Here is a 20,079-nt window from a genome sequence, read left to right on the forward strand (position 1 = left end):
TGCATAGCATGGGGTATCTTTAGTTCCAGGGACTGAACCATGTGCCCTGCTGTGGAAGTGTATAGTCTTAGCCACCAAACGCCAAGGAAGTCCTAGTAAATTATTATCATCATGACTTGGGTAATACACAGGCATCCTTTAGAGCGTAGCACCAGTGTCCCCTTTCAGGCCTCACCACCATCCATACAGAACCTTAGGGATGCTTGTAAAAGCAAAATGGGGAGAGCCTGCCATCTGTCTGTGTGGCTTCAGCTAGTAGAGAAGATTCACTAATGCCGGAAAGGTCATTTGTTGACCCACAGCTTTTGTGTTTTGTTTCAGACTCACAAGAAGAGGAGGAAGAGCTGGTGGCTGAAGTGGTTGGAAGCTGTTCATCTGCGGCTGCTTCTCGACCCTCAGGGCAGGAGGCAGCGCCGCCCGCTGGCGGGTCTCGCCCAGTCAAGGATTTCAGAGAAGAGCCCGAACATGACGCGAGCAAGATCTCCGTCGTGAGGCCGTTTTCCATAGAATCCAGGAACTGCGGGGACGTCCCCGTGGCGCCCGGCACAGCCGCGCTCCTCGGCCCGGCCGTGGGCGTGCAAGACAACGAGGCCATGACCGCGGGCGCTGCCTTGGAAGCCGACCCCGGGGCGGGCAGCCCTCGTCCAGAGCCCGGGGCCGGCCGGAGCCGCTTGCGGAAGCCACGGCCCGTGCCCCTGCGGAAGAAGGCGCTGGGCAGCGAGCTCTCGGAAGCGACCCCTGCCCTGGAGGATATGCGTCCTGTCGGGGAGGATGGGAAGGCCGGGAGCCAGAAATGTGCCCCTGAGATGATGGAAACACCAGGCGGAGATGCCCACGACTCGGGGGCCGAGCAGCCGGAGGATGCGAGGAGCCCCCCACTGCAATGCGAATTCGATTTCGCCGAAGACACGGAGACCGTGGAGTCCAGGAGAGCCCTCCCGAGGAAGCCTGGCCGGAAACCGGGCAGCAGAGTCATGCCGCAGGTTCATGGCGCCAAGGCGCCACCGGAGCCGGGCCCCGGGGCGAGCCCCACCCTGCGGCCCCGCGGCGGCCCCCTGGCGCGGCAGCACTCGCCCCCGCTCTCCGCCCAGGGCTCCTACCGCTTTGACCCGGACCTCTTTGACGAGTCCTCGGATCCCTTTAAACCCAGTATGACTTTCGCCAGCGGTGACTTTGATTCTCCCGCCGGTAATCAAGTTAATGAAATCTTAGAATCACCCAAGAAGGCCAAGTCACGTTTAATAACGTGAGTGGGGCCGGGCGTGGGCGTTGTGTTCTGTGTCCTCTCTGAGAGTCTGGCCACTGCTTTTGGTTTGCGGGGAGGCCCCCCGGGGCAGACACACAGCTTGTAGCCTCTGACGCAGCCTTCACTGTTGTGCCTGACTCTGCTGTGGAATCAGAGATGCCAGAGGTCTCCTTTTTAGATGTCTGCCTTGCTTCCGAATCCTCAGCTTATTCTGCTGAGTTCTTTCCCCCCTAACCTTGGATATGTTTTTTCCTGCTTTTAAAAAGAAAAAAAAAAAAGAATATCATGAGCTAGGCAGGTAGAGATCTGATGGTTTTCAGAAATCCTGTCTGAGCTGCGGGGTGTCATAGACAGAACTCAAGGATCAGTGCCAGCCACCCTCTGCAGATTCTCTGGATGAAACAAAGCTCCCAGGCCTGCAGGTTGCCCGTGTAGTGTCAGTAACGTGGGGGAAGGGGCGTATAGAAGTCTTTTCACTTGAACAGAAAGCTGTGATTCCTATTGAAAACAAACCTACCACTCAGAGTTACTGTGAATTCTTATGTCTCCTGGTCAGACTTCTGGCTCTTATCAGTAAGGAAGTGAGTTTCCAAAAAGAATCAAGAATCTTTTAACCAGTTGCCTGAATCTGACTCACATCTTCAGCAGCCTCAGAATATCCCCACCAGGTCTGAAGGGAATGAAAGGTCATCTGTCATTCTTGCTCTGTTCTTTCATTGTTAAGTGGTTGCTGAGCCAGACGGGCAGTTACACAGTTGCCAAAAAATATTACTAATCAGGTGTCCTCAGGGTGCTCTTCTGTGGCTCAGGTTAGTTACCTGTATCTGGTTACCTGTGGCCTGGGGGATGCGATGGCCAGGTCTTTGCCTAGGTGCTTTCTAATATGGGGTCCTCTAAATATCAGTGACCCTACCTCTCAGGGTTGATAAGGGCTCATTGGGAGCCTCTCTTTCAGTTGCTTATTGAAGGTGTGTAGCCCGTGCATTCATGTGGCATAAAACTAAATCCAAAGGGAGGAAGGTTTATCCTACATCTTATTTTCGGTAGCAAGAAGTACCTACCCTCTCCCAGCCATACTTCCCTCACTTGCTAGCGTTTTCCTCCCAATCTGTTTTTGATGAATGAACTTCTTGGTCTAAAATACCTTATGTATTAAAAAAAAAAAAAAACTCTTACGCAACCAAGACTCTTGTCTCCTTCTTTCCACAGGAGAAAGATGCTCGACCTGTTGTGTAACTCTGGGGTTTTATTTAGCAAATTCCATTATTGTAGAAAAGAGTGGAAGTAAAGAGGTAGAAGTAGGTAGCACCTAGCAGAGTTTGAAGTTCTGATAACAGGGTCCTTGTGTGACTTCTTAAAAGATGATACGGCTGACATCTCAGGTTCTTCTCCTGTAATATAGAGACATCCAGTATAAAGACAGTTTAATGTGTGCTAAAGTTTATTTACTAATCTTTTTTTTTTCTAACTTAAAAATTTTTTTTTATTTCAAATAATATTTAAATCTTGGCCAAGTCTATCAAAATCTTACTGACTTTGCAGATAGAAGAAGACAAACATCATATGATATCACTTAGTATGTGAAATCTGAAAAAATGATACAAATGAATTTATTTACAAAACAGGTGTAGACCGACAGACATAGAAAACAATCTTCCACAGAGGAAAGGTAGGGGGACAGGGATAAATTAGAAGTTTGGGATTAACAGATACATACTCCTATATATAAAACAAACAGCAAAGACCTAATGTATAGCACAGGGAAATAAAGTCACTGTTGTATAATAAAAATGAAATAAAAAATAAAACAGATCATCCTATGATTGGGATTTTGTCAGGCAAATAAGATAAATTAGGTAAAGTCACTTTGAGTTTCTTAGTGATAGACACTGACAGGTTTAAGGAGATATATTTTCAATTATATTTTTATTCATGCATTGATTGTCTTTAATCTGGATGACTAGACATTTAAGAGTAAACATGCTCAGCAGTAATGTTATTTTTTTAACATTTACAACTATTTGATAGTTTACTTTTCATCCTTAAATTTGACTGTGTGGCATTTCTGAGTGTTTCCACCACTCTCTTCCTCCTGAGAGTCATTCACTCACTAGTGGTCATATTGACGAATCTGACATTTATAATTTCTGTCTCATCTCATAGAACTTTGCAGCCTTTACGTCTGCCAGACTAGAGATAAATATTCCAGGCTTTACATGATTTTTTTCTTCATCTGTCTGTCTCTTTCCCGTCTCTAATTTTGTTGGTGCATCAGGACTACTGAACAAGTGAAATTTCTCTGTTTTCTGTTGTAAGTACTCCTGCTGTTTCTGGCTCCCCCGGGATCCTTGGCAGTTCCTCCCCCACCCTTCCTGGACCATCTCCTCCACAGCATGTTGGCTTCCCTTTCTGAGTTGAATCTTCTGATGACTTTTCGCATTTCATTTGCCACTTCATGAGTCAGCTTAGCCTTGCCATCTGTACTCAAAGGCTTGGAGACAGGCCCTCCCACCTTAGGTGCGAGAGCTTGCGTCCCTGGCTTGGCACGCCCCGTGTGGCGCTGTGATGCTGTGTGCTGGCTTGGCCGCCTGGTCATCCCCGCGGTGGTTTGAGGAGCTGCTGTGCTGTTTAGTGTCAGGAACAGTTGACTTTTTTGATAGGATAAGGCTGCCGCCTTGGAGCACAGGGGATACATTTTCCTGAGTCAGCTCAGCTTGAGTTTGGTAGCATGGTGACACTCAGGCATTAGGAAAGAAAATCAGGCACTGACGAGGTGGAGGGTCCATATTCTGGTACCATGTATGCTGGTCTTTGTTTTTGTCCCACGAGACAAGAAGAACTTGCAATTTGGTGATGGGGGGCGGGGTCAGAGTGGTGGTATTGGAAGTTTTAGGTTCATTAAGACAGAACGAAATCTGGACTAGTCTTCAGATCACAAATCACATGCAAGTTTAAACATAGCAGGCGGTGTGAGTGTCCCCAGTTCTGGCCATGATGTTCATTTTCTATTTTACTACTGAATAGGAGTGGTAACAGATTGCTCAGATATTTTTATCTTCATATTTTCTGTTACCCACGGCCCTCTGTGAGCACACAGGTCCGGACTTCTGTGGCTTTTAGCACAATAAAGAATTTTTAAAGAATGTGGTCCGGCGTGGTAATTTTTCTGGTGACTGTCAAAGCCAGGTGAGCGCGGATCACGTGACCCGCCGTCTCCAGGTGCTGGGGCTGCTCTTGGGAATGCTGTTGCAGTTAAAAACCATAGGGGCCCGAGAGTCGGTGTTTAGCATCCTGCAGAAACAAGCGAGGGGATCACTGAATTACAGTTTTCGCTTGCCCTGTCTCTCGGGAGAGGATTCAGAGGCGGGAAGGTGTTCCCGTCTCTGATGTGTGGTGGTGTGACTCGTGTGGGGCTGTGCGCTTTGGCTGGTTTCTGCACACACCGCTATCTGCTCCATCTCACGGCTTGGGAGCTTGTCTGTGTGATGCCAAACCAGCCTGGCGTTCTGTTTGTTTTTCCCCAGGAGTGGCTGTAAGGTGAAGAAATATGAAGCCCAGTCTCTTGCTTTGGATGGGTGTTCTCAGGTAAGTCTGTCCCTTTCATCAGCTTATCTCTTAGACCAGTGTTCCCCATGAGGGTGGTGGCTAACGAAGATTTTTCCAGTGGGATCTGAGTACTCCGCTTTAAGGAAGCCAGTTCCCAGTCCCTTGACTTCCTAAGTGGATCTGAGAAAGGGTCCTATAAGACAAAGGAACCCTGTTCCTTCACAGTTACTTTGTTCCCACTTTTTTGGGGGAAACGTTCCTTCTCACCCATTCTCTGTCTTATTGCTGTACAGTTGGATATGGAACCTCTGAGCACCAAAGAGGGACTTGAAATGTTGGTGTAAATTTTAAGGTGATTGACTGCAATGACTGGATAATATATTTTTAAAAGTCAGATGGTTTTCCAGTTCATTGCTTTCCACCAAATGGGAGAACCTGAATTGTCAGCTGATAGATGATTAAAAATAACTTTTGACACAGTGATATATGTCACTTATATCTCCATCAAAAAGAAAATTATTGATGATAGAATTTTTTGGTACATAACTTGGAAAGGGGTTCAAAGAATTGAGATGGTTCTGTTATCAAACTTTCTTCTGTTTCACTTATTTATTTTAGTAAGGCTTCCGGCTTCTAATTGATTATAAAAATGGAAAACAGGAATAAAATTGATGCTGACCTTTGTTTCATTCTAGCAGTAAATATTTATCCTTGACTATATGAATTAATTGGGAAACACAAATAAAACCCCCCCAAACCCAGACCCATTTGATTGCAGTGAGGTGCTTTTTTTTCCTTTTTAAAATTTTATTTCAGTATAACCATTACAGAAATATATTCATTGATTAATAGAATGCATTTTAAGTTCAACTTACACAGGACCAAAAACTTGGTACATAGTTTAAGATTAAAGAAAAAGAGATTTGCAATTTGATTTTTCATCTATTACAAATGTATGAACTATCCACTTTCAAATGCTGCTAAAGAGCAGGCAAAAAGAACCATGAAAAATTTACCTTTTGTTTGTTTGCCTTTGTTTTTAAACTTTTTATTTTATATTAGATTAAGCCAGTTGACAGTGTTGTGATAGTTTCAGGTAGACAGCAAAGGAACTCAGCCATCCATATTACATGTATCCATTCTTCCCCAAACTCCCCTCCCATCCATGCTGCCACATAACAATGAGCAGAGTTCCCTGTGCTATATAGTAGGATAATTTGAAAATTATCCACATGAAAAATTTACCGTGGACTTACTTCAGAAAAATAACACATATTACTTTGTAAAATTACTTTTAAAATTGGTGCAACAAAATGTTATAATTTCCATTTTTTAAAAATTTACTTTTGTGTTTGACTGTATTTACCAAACACTAATATTTTTAGAATAAATTGTGCATTTGTAAATGAAATAACTCTCCAGAAGAAAAAAAATGTTGACACTTAAAGACTTAGGCTTGTAGAAAAAAATTTTTTTAAATAAATATAATAGCAGAACTTTAAAAGACTTTCAGGCATGCAAATACATTTCTTTGGGATAATTTCTTAATGGAAGTAGAGAGGAAATACAAATTTAGAGAGGAAAAGGAATGATGTAAATTTCTGACCATTAAGAGCATATTTATGTTCAATTTTAAATAGATGATAAAGTATCGGATCACTAGAGTAACTAAATTGAATTAATAAGCAAATCAATATTTAAAATAGAACAAAAATTTTTTCCTTTATTTTGTATTTGTATGAGAGGATAGATGTTCTCTGAATTTACTGTAATAATTTCATGATGTGTGTAAGGTCATTATGCTGTACATCTTCAAGTTATATAGTACTGTATGTCAGTTATATCTGACTAAAACTGGAAGGAAAGATAAATAAGCAAATAATATATAGCAGATATTATATCCTTTGGGACTGTTTAAACTCATACTTAAAGGTTTTAGATAACACCTGGAAATACAATGGATTACATAAAATTTCCCAAGAAATTTAGTAACTATTGGAGCAAAAAATATGAAAACCACTGCCTTGGGCCACTTAAACTTCTTATAATTTAGGCTAGAAAAACCTAATTTTTCAAACCCTGAAGTTGAATCACAGAGGGTAAGCCCTAGAAAATACACCTTCCATGGTTCAGAGGCTGCAGCTTCTTCCTTGGTTGGTACCAGGTCCGTGGAGAGCATCTTGTAGAATGGTGGCTGCTTCGCCGTTCCTGACACGTTAGTTTCCCTCCTAAATGTAGCATCGCCTCTGTTGCCTTTCCCAGGATGAAGGAGCAGTGATCTCCCAGATCTCAGACATTTCTAACAGGGACGGTCATGCTACTGATGAGGAGAAGCTGGCGTCCACATCATCGGTTCAGAAACCCACTGGGGCCGAGGGGAAAGGTGAGCCAGAGGACGACCTGGAGTACTTTGAATGTTCCAATGTTCCCGTGTCTGCCATAAATCATGCGTTTTCATCCTCAGAAGCAGGTACGGAAGCAAATCTTCATCTTTCTTACATACATAAGCATAAAAATGCCTGGAAGCCTAGGGCAAGGAGGCAGCTTAGAGCGATTGGAGAACCGGGCCCCCTGAAGGATAGGTTAGACTGCTGGTCTGTGCTTTGCTTCTTTGCCTGGAGAGGAGACACCAAGGGGCATCCGTGGAATGCCAGGCAACATGTGGATAAGTGTGACAGAGTGTGCGGAGACGCCCGTGTGTGAGACTGCTTGATTTCTTTAAATTATTTCAGTCTGGCCACAGCTTCCAGTGTAGTGATTTGCAACCATGTTGTGATTTTTGAGTTCCTTGTTTCATGTATAGACATAGTAGTAACTAACAGATATAGTTACTTCCACATGTAGGCACAGGTTAGAGGGCTTTATGCATAGTAACTCATGTCTCCTCACTAGATAGTGTTCTTTTAAAAAATTGCAGTTGATTTACAATGCTGTGTTGCCTCCAGATATACAACAAAGTGACTCAATTATATATATATGTAATATATATGTGTGTGTATATTTATTTTTCAGATTCTTTTCCAATATAGGTTATTACAAGACATTGAATATAGTTCCCTGTGCCATATAGTAGGTCCTTATTGTTTATCTGTTTTATATCAGGCAGCACAGGTAGTTCCCTGTGCTGAAGCTTCTTGCTGTTTTCCACTTTAGAATATTCTAGATTCGAGGCCCTTTGCCAGGTCCCAGATTGTATCTGTGGCCTTAACCTTGATTTGTAAAGTGCTTGGCACCATGTTCCTGACTTCATTAACCATTATTGGAAACTTAGTGTCTTCAGCAACGTAATTTAATGTGGGGCTTTTATACTCAGATTTTAAAAGATCATCATCTATCAAATCAGAGAAGCAGGTGGAAATCTGTACTTTGCAAGAGTTATCTCCCCAGCCACCCCCACCCCCACCCCTATCCAGGTCTCAGTTTCCCGTCTGTAAAATAAGCACTCCAAGGACTGTTCCAGATTTCTTCCCAGGCCTCTTTCTGCTTTGACATTTTCCACAAAGACCCTTTTTGCCTTTTCCCCTTGTGCCCCTTTACCTGTTACTCAGGCTCACCCCGAGGACTCATGCCTACGCTTATTTCTTAGGTATGAAATACTCTTCTGCACCCTCACCCTGTAGAAATTCTGCCCTTCCTTGCAGGTCTGTCTCAGAAAAGTCAGTTGGTTCCCACTGCATTTCTTCTTCTGTTCCTGTTCCCTGTAGTAGTTACAGAAGGTCATCTTCGATAACTCTTTGAGGTTAAGAACTGTGAATGATTCATCTTCAAGTTTTCCCTGGTGTAGGGGCCTTGTCCGTATCTGTTGAATTACGCCCTTCCTCACTAGGAGGAGATTGCTTTGGCAGAAGCTTACAGAGCTGGGGTTCTGCTAATAGAACAGCTACTCCTGTTAACCCTGTTGATGACTGAGTAGTGAGCAGAGGCCCGGTGGCATGGGGTGGGAGGGTGTGAGTGTACAGTGCTTGAGCTGTTCCCAGGGGTCACCTTTGGGCTGGGTCCTGATGGATACATAGGCAGAGGTGCCCCAGGGAATCTCTCACAGGGATGGGAAGGAACCTGCTGCACGGCTAAAATGCCCAGCAGTTTTCCATGAGTCCTGGGCAAGTGGGAACTCGAGGCAGGGTTGTCTTGAGGAATTAGGGCTTTTGAGTATCGAGTTTTTAAGTGGAATACCAATGGTCCCATTTGTGTTCTGAATAATTCACTCTTGACAGTGCCCTAAAATAATAATTTGTGATTGTAGGTGGAGGATTGTAGCTTTAGCGTTCTGTGTGTTTTTCCATATTTAAAATTCTTCGGCAGATGCGTATACCTTTAATTAGAAAAAGCATAGTGTTGGTTTTTTGTAAATGTTGACTCCCGTGGTAGAGTGAGAATGAGGAAACCAGCTTGAAGGGTGTGGAGAGGATATTGCGTTTCCAGGCATCAAAATTTAGAGCTTTTTTTAAAATTTGATCTGCTACATTAATTCCATTGAGGGTACCCTTCAGGGCTGGAATTTAGATTCTCTCCTCAATTTGGTAATAAATACTTTTCAGTGTTACGGTTTCCTTTTTGCCAAATGATCCTGTGGTTAGTATAGCTCATTTGCAAAACTCTTAATGGACACAAGGGGGCAGTCTTGCCGTTCTCTCCACTTGAGGACACGATTCTGCCCGTGGCCGACTGGCCCCGAGTGCCTCTTTCCCTCTGGGCGTTCTGGACTTTGAACACAGCACAGGGGTCAACAGAATGCAGTGTGCCTTTAAGGGTCTTGAGATACTGGGGTTCAGGGGTCCACAGATGTCCTTCCAGGCCTACACTGGGGTTTCCTGGAGTCTCTCAGTGGGAAGGAAGGGCACCCACCTCTCGGGATGACTATAAAAATGACCCTCTGTGTTTTAGGCTCCGAGAAGGATCCATGTCAGAAGATGGAGAAGGATGGATCCACTGTGCCCGTGAGTTCCCAGGCTCATGGGGGTGCAGGGTGGGCATGGGAGCTTTCAGTCTTTGTTTTGAAGCCCATGTAAACTCAGTAGTTAAATTCTCGTCGGTGTTTGGTGATGGGCACGAAATAGAAATAAAGCTCAGTTCCTTCAGCTGGGGAGCTTAGCGCCTGTCTGAGGTGTCTTGAGCGAGACCACCAGCACTCAGACGGTAGCTGAATGTCCCCAGATGTCCCCCAGGTGTAAAGTACAGCCAGCATTTGAAGCCGAAGTACCAAAAAGAAAGGAAAATGAAATGCCGATAGCTTTTTATATTGCTGACATGTTGACATTTTGGATCTGTTGTGTTAATGAAACTATATTATTAAAATTAATTTCACCTATTTCCTTTTACTCTCTAAATGCGGCTTCTGAGAATTTTTAACTTACACATGGCTTCTGTTATTTTCCTGGCCACAGGTACAAGGTGGAAATGGTTCCCCTGTGGTGAATATTGCACAGGGTGCGTCCCCAGGGCTGACCCACTGTATGGCAGGTGTCAGGAAGGCTGGATTTGAGCTAACTGAGCTAAAACCAGTTTTTTTTAACTTTTAGGCTTACGAAAATAGTACAGAGAACTCCTATACCTCCTATACCCATCCATGCTCCTCAAACATTAACCTTTTCTGTGACCACAGGACAGTTATCAGAATTCATTAACACTGGTGCAGTATTGCTATCCCTTCTGTAAACCGTATTCAGGTCTTATCAGCTGCCCCGATAATGTCCTTTTTCTGGTGCAGAATCCAGGGCAGGACCCCACAAGGCATTTGTTCCCGTGTTCTCAGTCTCCTTTAATCTCCTTTCATAGCTCCCACTCTGTCTCTGTCCTCCCTGACCTTGACTCTTTTGAAGAGTGCTGGTCAGTTGTTTTGTCAACTTTCTTGCGATTTGGGCTTGTCTGGTGTTTCCTCCTGATTGGAGGAGGAAATGGCAACCCACTCCAGTGTTCTTGCCTGGAGAATCCCAGGGACGGTGGGGCCTGGTGGGCTGCCGTCTGTGGGGTCGCACAGAGTCGGACACGACTGAAGTGACTTAGCAGCAGCAGCAGTGTTTTCCTCCTGAGGAAATTCAGTTCATGCATTTTTATCTCAAGTGCGTCAGAAGTGGCCTTGTGGCTATCAGTGTGTCCATGTATCCGTTATTGGTGCAATTAACTTTGATTAAGTGTAAATCCACCCACTTTTGTCAAACCTGTGGCCACCACCAGCCTTTTAAAATATGGTGGCAGTTTCCTAACAAACTTCCCTCTTCCAAGGGTTTTTCTGTCCTCCTTTTCCGTAAGCTGGAGTTGTTCCCTTTTGCTTAAACTGTTTCATTGGCTTTCCTTGTCTCTAGGCTCAGCTCAGACTCAACTGCTGCTGACTTGGTTTTCTGCACGAACCCTGCCTCCTTCCCACATCACATACGTGCCCAAGCAGACGGGGTTTCGTTCAGTTCTGTGGACCTGCCCCTTGGCTCTCTTTGGCTTCCTCCTTGGCTTCCTCCATGAGGTGGGGCCATGACTGTGCTCACTGTTGTATCCCAGCCTGGACCACAGTGAACACTGCTGAACATAGGAGCCAGTATACCAGGAGTACAGGGAGAGCTGAATCGTACAAGTTCAGTGTTAGACGTGTGGCCTTGAGACGTCTGTGTGACCAGTTCTTGGTTCACATTTCCTGTAGGCCGTAAGAAGCACTCAGCACGAGCTCAGGAAAAGTGTGGCTTGGCTTTAATAGATCTGAGGGGCCTTAAGATGGTTGAAGCTGAAGGAGTAGGTGATATTGTCATGGAAACATTCTTTACCTTGATCCACAGTAAAACTGCATGTTTACATCTTTTTTTGGCCACTCCAGTAGGCTTGCAGGATTTTAGTTCCCTGACCAGTGATTGAACCTGGGTCCCCGGCAATGACAGCATCGAGTCCTCACCGCTGGACGGCCGGGAATTCCCATGTTTTGTATCTTAACTAATAGATACATAGGAAACTGTCTCCACATCCATTTGTATTTTTACAAAACAAATTGCACAAGACAGTTTCCATGTTTCTACCAGTGGTTCATTCTGATTTTTTTTTTATTCCATTACAATTTTTTAATGCACATTGTTTGCTCCAGGAACTGTTTTCATGGCTCACTGTTGGGCTGTGACCCACGTGTTTCCCTGGAGGGTGCAGAGTGTGTGACGTGGGGCGGGGGAGGGGCCTGTGGACACCAGGCAGGAGGAGGACACGCACGCTGGGGTCAGGGTCGTCACAAAGGACAGTTGTTTCTCGACAGAAGCACTCCTCTGGGATTTGAGGGGGTTTCTCTGCAGCGCCCCCTGCAAAGAGCACGTCCTGGGTCATGATTTTTGAATAGTAATCCCAGCTGAACTGGCTGAAATTAATCTGCTTCCTTAGGATGTTTAATAAACACTGCATAAAGAACTTGCGATGTTCAAAACGCCACGTAAGAAACCTGTTCAGGGCTTCCCTGGCTTCCCTGGCAGTCCAGTGGTCCACCCAGGTGCTCGCTTCCGCAGCACAAATACAAAAAAAAAAAAAAGAATCCCCCCGGGAGCAACTAAGCCCGTGTGCCATGCTACTGAGCCCCCACGCCTAGAGCCCATGCTCCGCAACAAGAGAAGTCACCGCAGTGAGAAGCCCATCCTCTGCAACGAAGGGTGGTCCCCACTCTCTGCAGCTTGAGAAAGCCTGCTCACAGCAACAAAGACCCAGGGCAGCAAAAAGAGATCAGTTAATTAAAAAGAAGAGAGGGAAATCTGTTCAGTCTGGCCTTTGCCTTTGTGAGCCTCTGGGTGTTGCTCCCAAGGGCATTCCTGTTGCATCCTCTGTCCAGCTCTGGGGAACGGTCAGGGTGAAATTACTAAGGCCAGAGGACAGTCGTCTCACTTCTCAGCAGCTGGTCTGCAGCATCTCTCACTTAGGATTGAGTTTATTATTTTTTTCAGAGAAACCTTGAACTTCTCAAACGTTGAGTTCACAGTGTGTCTCTGTTAGAAGGGGCGGGGGGAGGGCGGGCCCTGCTCTGACAGGTTCAAGGACAAATGGGATGAGCCTTACAGATGAGGAACCCAGATTCTCCAGTCGCTAGGACAAGTACAGAGAGTTACTTTGTAGCATCTGTGCTCACTGTCAACTTGCAGCCAAGACATCCCTGGGCCCCACTGTCTGTAGACAGGTCTTCATGGATCCTCAAGGGTAGATGCTTTGTGGGATGGGGATAAGGACTAGGAGATGTGAAGCAGGACCCTTTCGGAAGGATGTAAGTGATAAATGATCTGATTGGTTTAACATCTTTATTAAACACATACTAGGTTGCCCAGCCCTGGAGGAGATGGCTGGGCCAATTTCTGATGATGGTAGATTCTGTAGGCTTTCTGTATTGTTTGAGAAACATTATGAAGGCCTGAGGAATGTAAAAAAGCTAAATAAATCCTAGAGGACCGGGAAAGGCAGCTAAAATAGGCCACAGCTATAAATTCCTCATAAGAGCCATTGCATTTTGAGCCACTAGGCTTGTGGCGTGTGGCCAGGCAGCGGGGGTGGCCAGGGAGAGCCCACGCCTCTGGGTGTGTTCACTCCTGTCTAAGGTCTGTCTGATCTTCCAGCACAGAACGCTGCCCCTTCCAGATAGCTCACCTGTTAGAGCAAAGTCGTTAAACAAGCAGGCAGGCCGAATTCATTTATCCCCTCTCAGATGACTGGGATGCAGAACTCCAGAAGAGACAAATATTTTCCCTACCAAGAAAACTTGGCTTATTTCCCAAATTCTTGCTAACATGAGGGTCATGGAAGGCACAGGGGGCCAGTTTCCCAGAGTTGACTTGACTCAGGGATTCTGAGTTGAATAATGAAAGACAAAAGACTGATGTAAAATGTACTAATTTAAAGTCAGCAGTGTAACAAGAAACCAAAAGTGTAGGCAGTACCCAGTAGGCGAGTTACACAGGGGAAGCAAGACTGCTGCGGGGAGGTTTCTTCGTTTAGTTTCTGTTTTGTTTTGTTTTTTGCTGCGTTGGGTCTTAGTTGTGTCACGTGGGATCTTTCATTTTGGTGCTTGGACTCTAGCTGTGACTCGAGGGCTCAGTAGTTGCAGCTTGAAGGCTTAGTTGATCTGTGGCATGTGGGATCTTAGTTCCCTGACCAGGGATCAAACCTGAGTCCCCAGCATTGCCAGGTAGATTCTTAACCACTGGACCTACCAGGGAAGGCCCCGAGGGAAGGTTTCTTGATAAGGAGTGCGTGGCACAAGAGGTAAGGGGCTGACTCAGATGTGCAGTGTGCTAGTGATCAAGTGACACGCTCTCGATTTCCTCATTTTGGGGTCAGGAATCCTGGGGCGGCTTGGCTGGGTGCCTCTGACTTAGGGTCTGTCACCGGCTGCCGTCACATCTGGGCTCGATTGGGGTGGATCCACTTCCAGGCCCTCTCACATGGCAGAACCTCCCCACGTGGCTTCTCCATAGACCTTCTCACAGCCTGAAGCCTGTTTGTAAACCAGTGACACCCTGTGACGTTTACCATCTTCTGTTCTTATATGACTGTCACTGGGTCCAGCCTAACTCAGGGTGGTGGGAGGCTGCGGAGAACTCATACAGGAGCTGGGGTGACCGGGGACCGTTTTGTTAGAGATTGCAGACCGCAAATGCCTTCTGGCTCTGGTGACAGGTCTCTCCCAAGATAAGAGTTTTTCTGGGGGACCTTGGGCTTCTGTCAGGTGGTGGGCCACCCTCCCCCAAATGCTGCTGGAATGGGCACTACCAGCCTGTGGCTTTTGTGCTTCCCATATCTGTGGCCTCAGCCCAGGGTTTCTGTGTTAGGCCCTCGGCTGATGGCTGTGAAGCTGTATGCAGAAACGGTGTGAGTGTGTCTGAGTGTTTTCTAAAGTGAGAATGAGTCCATAATGACCTTGAAAAGTTTACAAACCCCTTGTCTAAGTTGACCTTGGATTTCCTATTCAAATTTGATTCAAACAAGACACCAGAGAACTGGATCGATTATAATCAGTAACTAATTGGTCAGTCATGCTGACATTTTTTTTTTCCTGACATTTTAGATTATTAAGATTATTCCAGAATCCTAACCCTAAATGTAATAATTTTTTTAAAAAGAAAAAAAGATTCCCAGGTCACTTTGGCTGGCATTTTGGGTGTTACTGGATCAGATTTTTCTCCGTTTATACAAAAAGTTAACATAGGTGGGAGGAAATAACCCTCAATAATGCTTTTTAGGAAGAAAAGTGGTACAGATTCCACATTCCTGTGAAAAACAAAATCCTAACAGCACGTGGCTCCCAGGAACGCATGTTTATGGTAAAAAGTCAGGCTGGCACCTCAGAAGGTGACATGTTCGCAAAAGGAGCTAAAACCTCCGGCAGGAAGGCCTGAAATGAGGAACTGCAGCCCAGACCCTCACGCTGTGCCCCTGACGGCACCGCTGGATCTGCATGCCAGTGCTCGGGGCCTCTGCCCTTCCCGACGACCCGGGAGGGTCAGCGTTCACTTATCTTCGCCATTTCTGCCTGCTTAGGCCTGAAAGTCATTTTAGAAACATTTCCATCCAAAGTGGCTAAAGCATAGTACACAGGAGGCAGTATGTAAAAAGGTCGACGCTCATTTTGAAATTTATTTCCATGGACCATGTCATCCCCAGAGATCCCCAGGTTCGCAGGATAGTAACAGCGGGTGTTTTTCTTTCTTCTGCACGTGACTGTCTGGTGACTGACCTCTGAGATAATTACACTTTCTCCTTTTTGAATGAGAAGAAAACTTCTCTAAGTCACCTGTTAAAAGAGAATCTAAGACCTGCCTGATACTCATTAGAATGTTTTTTCCTTTTTTAAAAAAAATTTTTACTTTTTATTTTTGTATTGGGGCATCAGATCAGATCAGAAATCAGTCGCTCAGTCGTGTCTGACTCTTTGCGACCCCATGAATCACAGCACGCCAGGCCTCCGTGTCCATCACCACCTCCCGGAGTTTACTGAGACTCACGTCCATCGAGTCAGTGATGCCATCCAGCCATCTCATCCTCTGTCGTCCCCTTCTCCTCCTGCCCCCATTCCTCCCAGCATCAGAGTCTTTTCCAGTGAGTCAACTCTTCGAATGAGGTGGCCAAAGTACTGGAGTTTCAGCTTTAGTATCATTCCTTCCAAAGAAATCCCAGGGCTGATCTCCTTCAGAATGGACTGGTTGGATCTCCTTGCAGTGCAAGGGACCCGAAAGAGTCTTCTCCAACACCACAGTTCAAAAGCATCAATTCTTCGGCACTCAGCCTTCTTCACAGTCCAACTCTCACATCCATACATGACCATAGGAAAAACTATAGCCTTAACTAGACGAACCTTTGTTGGCAAAGTAATGTCTCTGCTTTTGAATATGCTATCTAGGTTGGTCATAACTTTCCTTCCAAGGAGTAAGCGTCTTTTAATTTCATGGCTGCAGTCACCATCTGCAGTGATTTTGGAGCCCAGAAAAATAAAGTCTGACACTGTTTCCCCATCTATTTCCCATGAAGTGGTGGGACCGGATGCCATGATCTTCGTTTACTGAATATTGAGCTTTAAGCCAACTTTTTCACTCTCCACTTTCACTTTCATCAAGAGGCTTTTTAGTTCCTCTTCACTTTCTGCCTTAAGGGTGGTGTCATCTGTGTATCTGAGGTTATTGATATTTCTCCCGGCAATCTTGGTTCCAGCTTGTGTTTCTTCCAGTCCAGCATTTCTCATGATGTACTCTGCATATAAGTTAAATAAACAGGGTGACAATATACAGCCTTGACGAACTCCTTTTCCTATTTGGAACCAGTCTGTTGTTCCATGTCCAGTTCTAACTGTTGCTTCCTGACCTGCATACAAATTTCTCAAGAGGCAGGTCAGGTGGTCTGGTATTCCCATCTCTTTCAGAATTTTCCACAGTTTCTTGTGATCCACACAGTCAAAGGTTTTGGCATAGTCAGTAAAGCAGAAATAGATGTTTTGCTGGAACTCTCTTGCTTTTTCCATGATCCAGCGGATGTTGGCAACTTGATCTCTGGTTCCTCTGCCTTTTCTAAAACCAGCTTGAACATCAGGAAGTTCACGGTTCACATATTGCTGAACCCTGGCTTGGAGAATTTTGAGCATTACTTTACTAGCGTGTGAGATGAGTGCAATTGTGCGGTAGTTTGAGCATTCTTTGGCATTGCCTTTCTTTGGGATTGGAATGAAAACTGACCTTTTCCAGTCCTGTGGTCACTGCTGAGTTTTCCAAATTTGCTGGCATATTGAGTGCAGCACTTTCACAGCATCATCTTTCAGGATTTGAAATAGCTCAACTGGAATTCTATCACCTCCACTAGCTTTGTTCGTAGTGATGCTTTCTAAGGCCCACTTGACTTCACATTCCAGGATGTCTGGCTCTAGGTCAGTGATCACACCATCGTGATTATCTGGGTCGTGAAGATCTTTTTTGTACAGTTCTTCTGTGTATTCTTGCCATCTCTTCTTAATATCTTCTGCTTCTGTTAGGTCCATACCATTTCTGTCCTTTATCGAGCTCATCTTTGCATGAAATTTTCCTTTGGTATCTCTGATTTTCTTGAAGAGATCCCTAGTCTTTCCCATTCTGTTGTTTTCCTCTATTTCTTTGCATTGATCGCTGAAGAAGGCTTTCTTATCTCTTCTTGCTATTCTTTGGAACTCTGCATTCAGATGTTTATATCTTTCCTTTTCTCCTTTGCTTTTCGCTTCTCTTCTTTTCACAGCTATTTGTAAGGCCTCCCCAGACAGCCATTTTGCTTTTTTGCATTTCTTTTCTATGGGAATGGTCTTGATCCCTGTCTCCTGTACAATGTCACGAACCTCATTCCATAGTTCATCAGGCACTCTGTCTATCAGATCTAGGCCCTTAAATCTATTTCTCACTTCCACTGTATAATCATAAGGGATTCGATTTAGGTCATACCTGAATGGTCTAGTGGTTTTTCCTACTTTCTTCAATTTAAGTCTGAATTTGGCAATAAGGAGTTCATGGTCTGAGCCACAGTAAGCTCCTGGTCTTGTTTTTGCTGACTGTATAGAGCTTCTCCATCTTTGGCTGCAAAGAATATAATCAGTCTGATTTTGGTGTTGACCATCTGGTGATGTCCATGTATAGAGTCTTCTCTTGTGTTGTTGGAAGAGGGTGTTTGTTATGACCAGTGCATTTTCTTGGCAAAACTCTATTAGTCTTTGCCGTGCTTCATTCCATATTCCAAGGCCAAATTTGCCTGTTATTCCAGGTGTTTCTTGACTTCCTACTTTTGCATTCCAGTCCCCTATAATGAAAAGGACATCTTTTTTGGGTGTTAGTTCTAAAAGGTCTTGTAGGTTTTCATAGAACCGTTCAACTTCAGCTTCTTCAGCGTTACTGGTTGGGGCATAGACTTGGATTACTGTGATATTGAATGGTTTGCCTTGGAAATGAACAGAGATCATTCTGTCGTTTTTGAGATTGCATCCAAGTATTGCCTTTTGGACTCTCTTGTTGACCATGATGGCCACTCCATTTCTTCTGAGGGATTCCTGCCCGCAGTAGTAGATACAATGGTCATCTGAGTTAAATTCACCCATTCCAGTCCATTTCAGTTTGCTAATTCCTAGAATGTCGACATTCACTCTTGCCATCTCTTGTTTGACCACTTCCAATTTGCCTTGATTCATGGACCTGACATTCCAGGTTCCTATTGTCACGTAGGTGTATGTTCCTTGGTTCTTTGTCTCGTCACAACAAAGATTTGGAGCAACAGACATTAAAGCCCTCGGCACGTCACAGCTCTCAGGTCTTGGACAAACCGTGCTACAGCTCTTAGGCAAATCAGTGTTACAGCTCCATTTTATTTAGAAGATAGCAGGAGAATCCAAGACTCGAAGAGAAGGGAATGGAGGAGTGCATGGGGAGGGAGAAAGAGAGAGAGAGAGCGTGCGCATGCACGCGGGAGAGAGAGTCTGTGAGAAAGCACTTTGGCTCCTCCTTTTATGTTTTTTCCTCCACCTGGGCCTGCCCTATGCAAATTGGGCTTAGCCAGGAGTGCTGTTTGTTCTGTTTGTCCTGCCTGAAGTCTTCACTCTGGTCCTCAGACCTTCCTTGTCTTTTAGCCACCACCATTTTGGACTCCTTTTCCCTATTCTACCTACCTAACACTATGCAATATTGCTCTTTACAGCATCGGACCTTGCTTCTATCACCAGTCACATCCACAGCTGGGTATTCTTTTTGCTTTGGTTCCATCCCTTCATTCTTTATGGAGTTATTTCTCCACTGATCTCCAGTAGCATATTGGGCACCTACTGACCTGGGGAGTTCCTCTTTCAGTATCCTATCATTTTGCCTTTTCATACTGTTCATGGGGTTCTCAAGGCAAGGATACTGAAGTGGTTTGCCATTCCCTTCTCCAGTGGACCACATTCTGTCAGACCTCTCCACCATGACCCGCCCGTCTTGGGTTGCCCGACGGGCATGGCTTAGTTTCACTGAGTTAGACAAGGCTGTGGTCCTCGTGTGATTAGATTGACTAGTTTTCTGTGAGTACGGTTTCAGTGTGTTTGCCCTCTGATGCCCTCTTGCAACACCTACTGTCTTACTTGGGTTTCTCTTACCTTGGGCGTGGGGTATCTCTTCACGGCTGCTCCAGCAAAGCGCAGCCATTGCTCCTTACCTTGGACGAGGGGTATCTCCTCACTGCCGCCCTTCCTGACCTTCAACATGGGATAGCTCCTCTAGGCCCTCCTGCACCCGCGCAGCCAGGGCTCCTTGGACGTGGGGTTGGTCCTCCCAGCCACCGCCCCTGGCCTCAGTCGTGGGGTTGCTCCTCCCCACCGCCGCCCTTGGCCTCGGGCTTAGGGGCGTGGGGTAGCTCCTCCCGCCCGTCGCCCCTGGCCTCGGGCATGGGGCGTGGGGTATCTCCTCCCGGCCGCCGCCCCTAACCTCGGACGCTGGGTAACTCCTCTCGTCACCGCCCCTCACCTCCAACGTGGGGTAACTCCTCTCGTAGGCGCCACTGACTTCGGACGTGGGGTTACTCCTCTTGTCGCCCCCGACCTCGGACGCGGGGTAGCTCCTCTCAGCCGTTCCTGCGCCGTCGCATTCTGGTACTCTCGGCCGCTGCCCCTGACCTCGGACATGGGGTAACTCCTCTTGGCTGCTGCCCTTCGGGCACGGGGTCCTCCCAGCTTCTGCCCCTGACCTCAGACGTGGGGTGGCTCCTCTCGGCCGCACTTGGTGCGCCCGTCGCAGCCGCCTGCACTTGGCGCGTAGCCAGTTAAAATCTTGTGATAGTTTCAGGTGCACACTGAAGGGACTCAGCCACACCTGCACATG

The 20,079-nt window shown here is 45.8% G+C and overlaps 1 protein-coding gene across 13 annotated transcripts in view; it reads left to right on the forward strand.

The window, feature by feature from the left end:
- TACC1 (transforming acidic coiled-coil containing protein 1) overlaps positions 1-20,079 on the forward strand; it is a 130,517-nt gene that overhangs the window by 93,739 nt on the left and 16,699 nt on the right. For 6 of the 13 annotated variants that reach the window (XM_059882360.1, XM_024986377.2, XM_059882361.1 and 3 more), the window contains 4 exons: positions 322-1,246; positions 4,771-4,831; positions 7,055-7,262; positions 9,677-9,729. In XM_059882360.1, coding sequence (XP_059738343.1) covers positions 322-1,246; positions 4,771-4,831; positions 7,055-7,262; positions 9,677-9,729 — 1,247 coding nt within the window. Of the gene's footprint in view, positions 1-321; positions 1,247-3,521; positions 3,558-4,770; positions 4,832-7,054; positions 7,263-9,676; positions 9,730-20,079 lie in introns of all 13 variants that reach the window. The other 7 variants (XM_024986376.2, XM_005226144.2, XM_059882363.1 and 4 more) reach the window with 5 other exon arrangements.

Source organism: Bos taurus, chromosome 27 (assembly GCF_002263795.3).
Source record: "Bos taurus isolate L1 Dominette 01449 registration number 42190680 breed Hereford chromosome 27, ARS-UCD2.0, whole genome shotgun sequence".
Taxonomy (NCBI): domain Eukaryota; kingdom Metazoa; phylum Chordata; class Mammalia; order Artiodactyla; family Bovidae; genus Bos; species Bos taurus.